Raw genomic sequence first — 12,037 nt, 5'->3', positions numbered from 1 at the left:
ACATACACAGGGGTGAAGGGAGAACAAAAGAAAGGAGATCTGAAACATAACAAGTAAAATTTCTTCAGCGTTCTCTGAAAAGCTGGGATAATGATACAGTTTACAAGACTAAGTGTTACAGGTTAGCACTCACTAATATATTAATGTTTTGTTCTGAGAGAGAACTTAGTTCATTTAAACATTACACTGATACATGAAAGAAAGTAGCCTTCTCAGTTCTTCAACAGAAGATTGCCTCATGTGGACCATATTCCTATGTATTTCATTAAAAATACAAAAAGAAAAACTAAATGGGATTTCTCAAATATAAAAAAAAAAATCAGCAAGTGCTGAAAACCATGATGGTCAACAAAAGCAAGAGAGGCAAATATTGTTTTTACCATCTGAGTATACAAATTAACTAGGTATATTGATTTTCCTATAGACTTTGCATGGTATTTTATGAATTTCCCTAAAATAATTTAGCATGTTTCTGGGAAGTTGTTGATAAAATATCTGTAAAGATCTGGATAAAGAAAGACTAAACCAATAAATGTATGTAGAGGAATTCTATTGTACTTGCTGGTGTCTTTATCAGAAATTAAAATCAAGTTTCCTAAGAAAAACTTGGAGAAAACAATTTTCAGAGTGAGGCCTCCACAGGATACAAATCATTCAAAAGACATGAACATAGTGAAGTTTATCAGCCCTCCCTCAGAAAGCACCACCACCAATCCCATACATCCTGTTCCAGTGCAAAAAATGAGAACAGATAGAAAATGGCACAGGTAGATCTAGGTAACTGTGATGTAAAAAACCCAAACTGACAACACAATTCACCTAGGCAGTCTCACATGTTACAACATTCCAGTATGCAGCACCTCAGCCACTTCAGCACAAGAACCAGCCAATTTAATGTCTGTAATTTAGTTATGCTTGTTTGTCTTGGCAGGGGGAAGAGCACACTTTATAGATGTTTGTTCGATCAACACGTTGTTAGAAGCTAAATACTCTTTGCACATAAATAAGTAAATTATTTGCAGATCCACCTTTAATCACATGCAGGGAACATAGCTCTCATGTAAATTGCTTCAACAGCTGGGGTTTTTTTGGGGGGGTGGGGGGTTGGTTTTTTTGCTTGGTCGATGGTTTGGTTTTTCTTGTTTTTTTTCAGACACATAAGCTGCATTTCAGAATCTCAAGCAACAGAACTTCTGTCCTTTTGGGACAGAACATTTAAACACTATATGCAAGTTTTCTGCAAAACTGTAGGTTAGCATTGTTCGTAACACATTAGCTAATTTGAAAAGGTTATTTATATTCTTACTTGTCTAGGTTTTCCAGCAATGACTGGCAGACTATTGTCAAATATCCAGCCTCCACTGCATTATGAGACACATCTAAAACAAATAAATATACCGCAGGCTGAGGAGGACGAAGCTACAAAGTAAAAAATAAAAATAAAAAAATGTTCAAAAATCATATTTAAAGAAATGTTAAAAATAATTACTCATTAGAAAGGGAAGTGGGAAAAGGGAATACTCAGAAAAACTCAATGTATACATCATGCAACAAAACTGATTTACTAAGATTCATGCAGATAGACTTAACCACAATTCCCAGTGGTTAATAATTCCCATTTGCAATAAGCTTACAATGTGATGCTTCAGAACAGAAATTCAGTATTTTAGTCTCTCCTTCCAACAATCAACTCAAACATTACTCTCAGATGTCAGATATAGAATTCACTCTTCAAAACTCCACTGTTCCTTCAGGATGTGGACAATGCAATCCATTAAATGGGTTTACAATATTCTACCTACACCCTTTTCCCAACCATACAGCAAGTTGTATTTATTCCTTGCCAAATGCCTTGGCCACAGTGTTTCAATTCAAAGACAAGAAAACAATTTATTTTTGCTGTTGTTAAAAAGGTCATTATGAACAGGGTCTTTTCCCAGGTCTTGTTTATCTTTCTTGCAGACAAGACTACTATCACAGCAACTGTAGGTTGACTCCTAGTTAGAATTGTTTCTGTCACAATTACTAATTAAAAATTTGAACCCAACTGAATTATCTCGTTATTCCATTACTCATCTTTCAAAACCTCTTCAAAATGAGGGAGAAACTCAGAAACCACATTGCATCAGACTATGCCACATTAAACTACACTGGATGATTACACACATTGCAATTGCCTTTGTTTGACAAGCCTCTGAATATCTACATTTGCCAAAATTCAAAATAAATAAGAATTTTAACTATTCTTTGGTGTTAAGAGGACCTTCACAAGAAAATTAACAGACACCACTGAAGCAATATGCAACAATTATTTCAAACACATTTACATAAACATGCAATTGTTGTTGAAGTTCCCATGAAAACTTTTTTTACCATATAGTCTGAAGAAGCAATGAATTCCACTGTAGAATTTTGGACCTCTGGCCGTTTGTGAGGCTCTCCGTAAGATCGCGTCAGAGGATTATACATAAATTCTTCAGGAACTATATAAAAAAAAAATTTCCCCACAAAAAAATGTTTATATATTTGTCAGCAAATAAAAACCATTATGGCAGCTACAAGAAAACTAATGCAGATATATTTTACTACTAACAACAGAAAAAAATTCACATTAAGGATACGTAAACCAGAGTCACATTTCAAGTATCCCAAGCAATATCAAAGTTAAATAACTGGAAACAAAACCTGGTTTATTTTAAACAACAATATTTCCCCAATTTTAAAACACCAGTGCAAACAGAGCATTTGACAACAAACAAGCTTCAATCTGTATTCTCATAACCTCTGGCCTGGACTGCTGACAGTATTAGCTGTCATCATGTTTCCATTTGTGTATTGCAATAGCAGTCAATGGAGTAAGCTCATTTCATTATACAAGTAATCAGGATAACATGATTACATTTTCTTAGTGTCCTAGAAAACTGTGAAACAACCTTTGGCTTCTGATAATGCGCAGCACATCTGTGATCCACAGATTTTAAAAAAAAATAAATCTTAAGAACATCGTCATTTTAATCTGCATTTTAATTGAAAGTATCCTGTGGACTGGTATGATGCAAATACATTAAAGAGATTCTATAAATGCCAGCATCTCCTGCTACAAAAAACTTACCATCATTAACTCTATAGCACAGATTGCATTTCCACCTCCTTTGATCAATGAAAGAAACAAAAGGGTTGATATATGTCCTGCAGGATCTGCACCTCACTATTGTGCTTGATGTTATTACTGGTAATTGCTAAAAAGAAACAATGGAAAGCTGTAACAAAGGTACATAATATGTTTTATGGAAAACAATACTCTGCAGTAATGTATAAGCTTCATAAGACTAGAGATTCTATCATCTTTCCTTTTATCTTTTTAGCTCATTTTCAGAGTAATAATGATGCCTACTAAAAATATCTTCCCCTTTAAAATCAGAAGAAATAATAATTATTGTCTTAATCCAATCTCACAAATCAAAGATGTAGTAATTTTTTTAATGAAATTACTTTAAATTACACAGTTACAATAACAGAGCTACTATGGCAAGAGGAATTATGACATACGGGACAAATCTGGATGACTAAATGTGATAAACAGCAAATCTTACACAAAGAACACATATTATATGAAAAAAGTCATACCAGACAGTTATTCACCTTTTTAAATAAATACAAATAAATTAGATGGAGAGGAATTGCTTAACAGTTATGAACACAGTTTCAATCTTACATTGTGCTTACTTTCTACTGACAGCATTTATCATGCCAGTAATACATTCAATGCGAGCACCTCTCTTCCCTTATGAATTTCAAAAAGTAGCAATTTCAAGGCTTTTTTCCCCTCTGAGGGGAAAAATTTTTGTGCTACTTCTGTTAAATTTAAGACTTATAGTTCAGTATATTTTATTGTTTGCATGAAAATAAGGCAAATGCACATATTAAATACATATACTAAAAAAAAGTAAGCTAGTTTACCGTTAAGTCCCTGAAGGGATGTAGCAACAAACCCAAAGGAAGCTTAGCTTTGTTTAATAAAGCCTGTGTCTGTGGAATATTTGTCAGTGTACATCGAAATGAGCTGAAAGGAAATAAACACATTAATGGAAAATGAAATTTTAAAAGATGTTAAAAACATTGTGTTAACACTTGATTTTAAAAAATTTTGAAATTTAAAAAATTCTGTTTTCCAAAGCTGATTTAATAAACAAAATTAAAGCAAAGAGATTAAAAAAAGCCTCCTAAAGAAACAAACTAACATAATACTCCCTCGCTCCCCAATTTAGTAGTTCAGCAACGCAAGTATACCAAAACAAACTTACAATAAAGAGACAGGTACAACCCTCTGTGATGTATTTTTTATTCATTATAAAGGTTTTTTGGGTGAAGGAACACAGTATTTAAATAGTTCTCAGAAAGCAATACTTATATAAGAAAACAGTAGAAAGATCTCAAATACTGAGTCAAAATCTTTTGTTTTGTGTAAAGTGGAGGATGGACTTAAAGCTAAATAAACGCCACTAAAAAAACCCCAATGCACGAACAGTGTTGTCCAAAGTGTTCCACACTTAAGAATGCTTTTGAGACCCCCTCAGTATTCTGATTTCGGGTTTCTGGTGGGACCATGCATTGCCACTAGGGCAGTAAGCAGAATTAATTTGCGGCAATGAATAAAATTTCTTTTGGAATTAGAATGAAGATCTTTGGTGGAGAGCAATTTCCATTGTACCTAGCTGCACTTGTCTTGGGTAGTAGATAATACTAATTAATGTTGATTAGAGGTAAAAGAATACATCACGGCTGCAAGATTATCACAGTAAAATATACTCACAGTTTATTCACTGTATTTAGGCATGTTCATCATAATTTTCTGGAAAAAATCCTATGTAATATTACAAAATATTCTATGAAATGTACTGCATAACATTAAGGTGTTTATTAATAAATTTTTTTTTTTAATATGGATAAAACAATGCAAAGATTAAAACATTAAGAAACCTGCTTAAGTGAGCTACACTCACACTGCATATAATGTATTCTGATGGCAGGACAGTTTCAATATGTGTGTAAGGATGCAGAGGATAAACTTATTTTCAAGCGAGTATTAGTTCGTCACAAAGATTTAAAGTCAGGAGTCAGTTTAGACTTTTTTTGACACTTGAAATAATGATTAGTCACTGAAAAATCTAAGATGCTGTTCTAGACACAGTACACTTACTCTGGACTGCAGTTTAACTTCCTAAGATCAGAATTCAAGTTAGGCACAGGTGCTGGAACTGAAGATACAGGCAAAATATTTCTATCTTGTGTAAGGTTTACTGGTCTCAAGCTTTCTGGCTGCTGAGAATGCTGTAGACTTAACCCTCCTAAGGAAGAGGACAGCTGGTTCACACCTGGATATTGCTGAAAAAAGTAAGAGCATTGCAAATAGGTAAACACAGTCACGTTTAAATAACAATCTTAAATCTTTTTGTAATCCCAATTCTTCCAGACATGTATTAAAAAAAGATACAAGTAGTTAGCAACAGACCCAAACAAACAAGGAAAGAGTTGTATGAAATTTAGAAAGGCTAAGACAAATGTAACATAACTTCCAAATATGTATCATTGGACAGAATTCAAGTTCATGACACAGATCAACATTGGAAGTGACACAGAATCCTTCAAACTTTCCAGGCATAAGAAAACAAGTTACTAGAAAGGCCAATTTCCTCTCCCCACACTGAAACTGGTTTTTATATTTTATTTTTAAATGAAAACAAAACACCAGAGAAGAGGAGAAAACGTTAGGTTGGAAGGCATCTCTGAGGTCTGGTAGTCCAAGCCCCTCCTCAAGCAAGGCTAACTTCAAAGTTAGACCAGGTTGCTCATAGCCTTGTCTGGCTGAGTTTTGAAAATATCTAAGAATAAACACCATGAACTTGGTGGCCTTCTATGATGGGGTTACAGCGTTGGTGGATAAGGGAAGGGCAACTGATGTCATCTACCTGGACTCGTGCAAGGCATTTGACTCTGTCCCGCATGACATCCTTGTCTCTAAACTGGAGAGACATGGATTCGATGGATGGACCACGTGGTGGGTAAGGAATTGGCTGGATGGTCGCACTCAAAGAGTTGTGGTCAACGGCTCAATGTCCAAGTGGAGAACGGTGACAAGTGGCCTTCCTCAGGGGTTGGTACTGGGACCGGCACTGTTCAACATCTTTGTCGGCGACATGGACAATGGGATCGAGTGCACCCTCAGCAAGTTTGCGGACGACACCAAGCTGTGTGGTATGGTTGACACGCTGGAGGGAAGGGATGCCATCCAGAGGGACCTTGACAGGCTGGAGAGGTGGGCCCGTGCGAAACGCATGAAGTTCAACAAGGCCAAGTGCAAGGTCCTGCACGTGGGTCCACGCAATCCCAAGCACGACTATAGGCTGGGCGAGGAATGGATTGAAAGCGGCCCCGAGGAGAAGGACTTGGAGGTACTGATGGATGAGAAGCTCAACATGAGACGGCAGTGTGCGCTTGCAGCCCAGAAAGCCAACCGTGTCCTGGGCTGCATCAAAAGAGGCATGACCAGTAGGTCAAGGGAGGTGATCCTGCCCCTCTACTCCGCTCTGGTGAGACCCCACCTGGAGTACTGCGTCCAGCTCTGGGGGCCCCAGTACAGGAGAGACATGGAGCTGTTGGAGCGAGTCCAGAGGAGGGCCACGAAGCTGATCAGAGGGCTGGAGCACCTCTCCTATGAGGACAGGCTGAGAGAGTTGGGGTTGTTCAGCCTGGAGAAGAGAAGGCTCCGGGGAGATCTAATTGTGGCTTACCAGTACCTGAAGGGGGCCTACAGGAAAGATGGTGAGGGACTGTTTATCAGGGAGTGTAGTGACAGGACAAGGGGTAATGGCCTTAAGCGGAAGGAGGGTCAATTTAGATTAGATGTTAGAAAGAAATTCTTTACTGTGAGGGTGGTGAGGCACTGGAACAGGTTGCCCAGAGAGGTTGTGGATGCCCCATCCCTGGAAGTGTTCAAGACCAGGTTGGATGGGGCTCTGGGCAACGTGGTCTAGTGGAGGGTGTCCCTGCCTGCAGCAGGGGGGTTGGAAGTAGATGATCTTTAAAGTCCCTTCCAATCCAAACCATTCTATGATTCTATGACTAATTGAAGATTGCACAGCACAATCTGTTCTAGTGCTTCCCCACCCTCATTCTGAAGAATTTTCTCCTTATACGTCCAATTGGAATTTCACTTGCTGCAACTTGTAATTGTTGGGTTTTGTCCTTTTACTGTGTACTACTGAAAAGAGCCTAACTGCATCTTGCATTACAGTGAAGATGAAGCTAAGTGTTTCAACTTCAAACAAACATGCATTTCCTCCAGGTCACATTTTACATTACGTCCATAACAACGAAAGCATTCCTGGATATTATATCTTATGTTACTACACTCAGATCAGCAACGAATTTTGATCACCTACAACAGCAGCTTTGATATATATATATATTTGCCAGCTGGGCCTTATTTCAGAGAGTGGGGTTTGTAAATCAGCAGGTTTCACTTTCTATACCCCTTCACACATACACAAATGCTGAAGCAGTGCAGAGAAGTATTTTGCCTTGAGGTCTACCTCTTCTTCAGATTTCACTGCTCCTGGGCGACTCACATGCACAACGGGAGCCAGGTGATTGTACGCAACTTCTTGGATGTTCTCTTTTCCAGGAAAAGAGCAGATGCAGGCAGCCTGCTCCACCACACACAGAGCACATGCTCTACAGAGCTCTTTCATCTGGACTCTAGGCCATGCCTTGCTCGTTAGGTGATTTAATGCTACAGACCATAGCCCATAGTAGTGCTCTGATCAAATGTATATGGGCTGATGAAGTACTTCATCATGCTTCTTTATGGTTTCCAATCAATAAAGTACAGCTATTTGAAACACCAAACCTTAAAACTGTGGATGCTGCTAATAACTGGCGAAGCAAAATTGTTAAATCCAGCTATTTGGAGATACACTTAAAATTTTAATTCAAAAGCCTTCTAATAAAAAGTTAAGATCCAGAGTCACAACATTAATATTATACTTAAAATGTATTGGCTCAGAAATTATAAAAATAAAATATGAAAATATGTAAAAAAAGAAATATATCATGCAGAAAGGACTTTTCCCATGAAGTTACTTCATTAAGTAACTTTTTAATTAAAAATACAAACCTGTGGATAGTGCTGAAACCCAGGATGGTGTCCTGGATTACTGGGCTGCACAGGAGTAGGTGGCGCTGCATTTTGGTAGCCAGGCTGCAGTGTTGGATATCCATAACCAAAGGGCTTAGAAGCTTTTGATGTCTGGGGGACTGATGGACTAGGAACTGGGCTGCTGGTCACAGAACGTGTCTCTAGAAGGACAAAAGAAATCCCACAGGCATTGAATATACTATTTCTTTCTTAATTTAAATGTAAACTTCTAAATGCTTAACAAACAACACTTTTCCCATTTCTAAGTTTTTGCATTATCCATCAAGTTGTTTATCTGCGTTGACCAAATAGGTTAGCAAGTAAGATTACTGCAAGCATGCTGATAAAGGGGGTATACACGGGAAGATGGCCATAGACTTGTTCAACTACTAACAAAATAGTATTTTACAAAAAAATGCAACTTAAAAAGTATTTCCACTGAACAAAAAAATAAATAAAACTCCCTTAGAACCACATTTTATTCCAAGATTTACACTTCATATAAATGGCAAAAGAGACCATTCATGCTTCCTCTCTCCTCTACCACTTATAACTACTTTCAAAACATAAGACTAAGGCAACATAACTATTCTCTAAATGCAGACACAGAGCTTTTCTTGAAGTAATGCAAGTCCCTCCTGTAGATCTGTGCAGCATAGTTTGGTCCCACTATTTTTAAAGGCCAAATTCAAAGTAACACATAGACCTGAATTCATAGAAAACAGCTGTAAAGAGATGAAACTACTCTTTAGAAATGTCTACAAATGTGAGCTAAGTTTCAGAAGAATTTAAGCTTGGTAAAAATCCACCAGAAAGAGTGTGGCATGCAGAGAAATCAACCACTCAAGAAAAACTGCCAAGAAACTATGTTTGGCATGAGGACTCCAGGAAGGGGGGTGGGGGGGGAAGGAAGAGGAAAAAAATAAAGGCAACCCATCACAGAAATTTAAATTCAATCCTGTTACTCTAAGCAAAACAAAAGGAACAAATTATTTTTAGACTATACCTTCTGCAGAACCAAAATGGTTATTAGCCGAGAAATCAGAATTTGTAATCTTGCAGCCATACCTCTTGCTACCCTTACTGCATGAACTAGACTCTGTAGAGTGATGTTGTCTTTTTACTTGACAAAGATTTCACCTTCCACAGGAACCCATCAAACTAAGTAAGCTACTGTGACATCCTCAGAGACCAGAGCAATGCAAAAGAACCAGAGGTGGAAACCCCCCAAATTAATCCAATTATCATTTGAAATACTGGCTAACATACTTACATTGAACAGCATCTTTTCCACCTGCTCTCAACATGAAAGCTCTACAGATTTCAAGACTAAGGTAGTCTCCTAGTAGGCTCATTTAGAACAAACCTGACACTCCTGATATTTTTAGAGATAAAAATAAGCAAAATACTAACCATTTTCAAATGAAGAAAAATAGAAGAAAATAACCTGATCCAAGCATCTCTGCAAACCGATACTATTGGTCTCTTAAAACTTCAGGGGCACATCAACTATTATCAGCTACTAATGTCAACACCATCAGGCATACAGTATAGAGAAAGATGCCTGCTTCATACAGAGCATATTTTCAGCACTACCCTCAATATTACAATAGAAAGTATGACTTATGATACAGGGAAGTTTTGTTAAATTGTTACTCCAACTTTAGTGCTAAAACTGTGAAAAGTTATTAAAAAAGCGAAGAATGTTCTCTCTGATGATTTCCCCCACTCCTTTCATAGGCATTTCCTTTCACCTGCTTGTTAACTAACAATAAACAACACCAGAAATAGAAAAAAAATCATAAACAGTAAACATTTAAATCTTTTAAACAGTTTAGAATTAACATATAATAAACTGCTTACCTGGATAGCCACCTCCTTCCAGGGCATCATAATTGTTCAGAACAGGAGAGGCACTGCTTGTAGTAGAGGAACTATCAATTGCTGGGGGAGGAAAATATTTTAAAGTTAGGTGTTTCAGAAATGGCAAATTTTTGAGAAATAAGAGATAGAGATTTTTTTCTAAAAATTAGGTAAGAAACTGTCAATAAAGATCCTGGGGAAAAAAGAACACTTCAGCCCTAGGACTTGAAAGCTATTAGTGCTGCAAAGAGGACAGGAAGGGATAAACAATCAACATGATATTAAAAACAAACAAGCACATGCCCAACAAACAGCAAGAGAGATCAATGGGAAAAGGACAAAAACAACAACAAAAGTTGTTTCTTGAAATAAATATTTTTCTATTAAACTAGAAGTTCTTTCTAGACCACATCAACTGATACAACGTACAACATTTTTAAAATAAGTCTCTATGGTGACTTCCTTCGCAACCACAAACAACATAAGATTCCCATCATCTTCAAAGTGATTATGTATCATTCCCACCTTCATGCAAAACTGACAAGTATTTCATTCTTTCCTCCTTTCTGTGCTATTGTAATTCAGAGCTTGTTTTGCTTCCAATATAAAGCTTATATTTTCCACTGAACCTTTGCAAGAGGTCTCAGCTTCAGTCAGAATAAACAGTTACTTTTGGCTTTACCACAAGTAACTACGTAAAACATTGCAAACAAAGATATATTTAAAAACATTTCTTCCAGTGCAATTTCACATACGTTTCCAAAGAAAAAGAGCCAAGGAGGTTAAACGTATCTGCTCCTTAGAACACCCCAAATCATAAAGTACAACAGAACAGTACATTTAAGAAATCAAGAGACAATTTTATATACAAATTCTGTGGCAGAACAGACGCAGAAGAGATTCCCTGATGCTGTTCTACTCAGGAGGATCAATCATGACCACACATAGTTGTGAAGCTGAAAGTATTTCAAAGGAAAACTTCAATGGTGGAATGTTTGAGATTCCATCCCCCATCAACTGAGATTTCCAAGTAAGGAGACTCCTGCACATGGGAGCATATCATCACTGAAATTTGGGACACATTAATACCATGGAAACATCATGACTATATAGATTATTTTTAAGCATTTTGCCTTTAAAGCATTCAGCTAAGAAATAGAAAAACTATTAAAAAACCCCCGTAACACTAACAACAGATTTTCTTTTAAATAATATATTAACACTGTGAAACTCCTACAACTTTAGTTTTCAGACTGTTTCTCACTGTAGATTTACCTTTGTTCTTCTGAAGTTTATAGAAGAACGTAACTGCAAGATTTCTTTTACTACCAAATTTTATCTGCCTTTCTACTCTAGAAACTGAAGGAAATAGGATTCATTATTTTGTTTCCTGAGCAGGAACACAGCTTTTAAAGATCTGTAAGTCCTACTACAGAAAAGCCAAAATATACTTTTACTAGGTCAACAAGATCAAGATTTAAGATTTTTCAAGAAGTTTTATTGCTTGACCAGAAGTTAGTTCTGCATTTCAAAAAAAAACACCAAGAGGATATAAGCACAGTTGTGAACATGTAAGACACCACTTCAAGCTTTCTGATTTAACCACTATGTCACTCTTTATAGAGTTTTTTTTCCCCACAGTAAATTGCATTCATAAAATTATATCAATCTATAATATAATACCATATAAAATGAGTTTGCTCTTTCCACTAGGAAAATATTAATGATACAGTGAGTTGCAAAGAAGAAATACTGTGTACTTCCCATGCTCTGCTGGAAAAGGTAAGAGAAACCAATTGGATAAATATATGAAAGAATATATTTTAAAAGCATGCTGTAAGTAAAAATAATGCAACTTAGTCGTATTTCTACTACTAGTACAAAAAAAAAGATATATGCATCAGTTCTGACATACAGAAAAGTTCTAGTCAGAAAGTATAATCTCAGATATTTTGAAACACAAACAAGGTCTGCCTA

The 12,037-nt window shown here is 36.7% G+C and overlaps 1 protein-coding gene across 3 annotated transcripts in view; it reads right to left on the bottom strand.

The window, feature by feature from the left end:
• SEC24B (SEC24 homolog B, COPII coat complex component) overlaps positions 1–12,037 on the bottom strand; it is a 51,016-nt gene that overhangs the window by 17,634 nt on the left and 21,345 nt on the right. For all 3 annotated transcript variants that reach the window (XM_054824561.1, XM_054824563.1, XM_054824562.1), the window contains 7 exons: positions 10,061–10,141; positions 8,177–8,358; positions 5,201–5,385; positions 3,961–4,063; positions 3,113–3,239; positions 2,374–2,483; positions 1,307–1,419 (listed from right to left, as the gene is read on the bottom strand). In XM_054824561.1, the coding sequence (XP_054680536.1) occupies positions 1,307–1,419; positions 2,374–2,483; positions 3,113–3,239; positions 3,961–4,063; positions 5,201–5,385; positions 8,177–8,358; positions 10,061–10,141 (901 nt within the window). The remainder of the gene's footprint in view (positions 1–1,306; positions 1,420–2,373; positions 2,484–3,112; positions 3,240–3,960; positions 4,064–5,200; positions 5,386–8,176; positions 8,359–10,060; positions 10,142–12,037) is intronic.

The sequence above is a fragment of the Grus americana genome, chromosome 4 (genome assembly GCF_028858705.1).
Source record: "Grus americana isolate bGruAme1 chromosome 4, bGruAme1.mat, whole genome shotgun sequence".
NCBI lineage: Eukaryota > Metazoa > Chordata > Aves > Gruiformes > Gruidae > Grus > Grus americana.
Note: the sequence above shows the minus strand (reverse complement) of the source record. Positions and strands in the feature narration are given on the sequence as shown.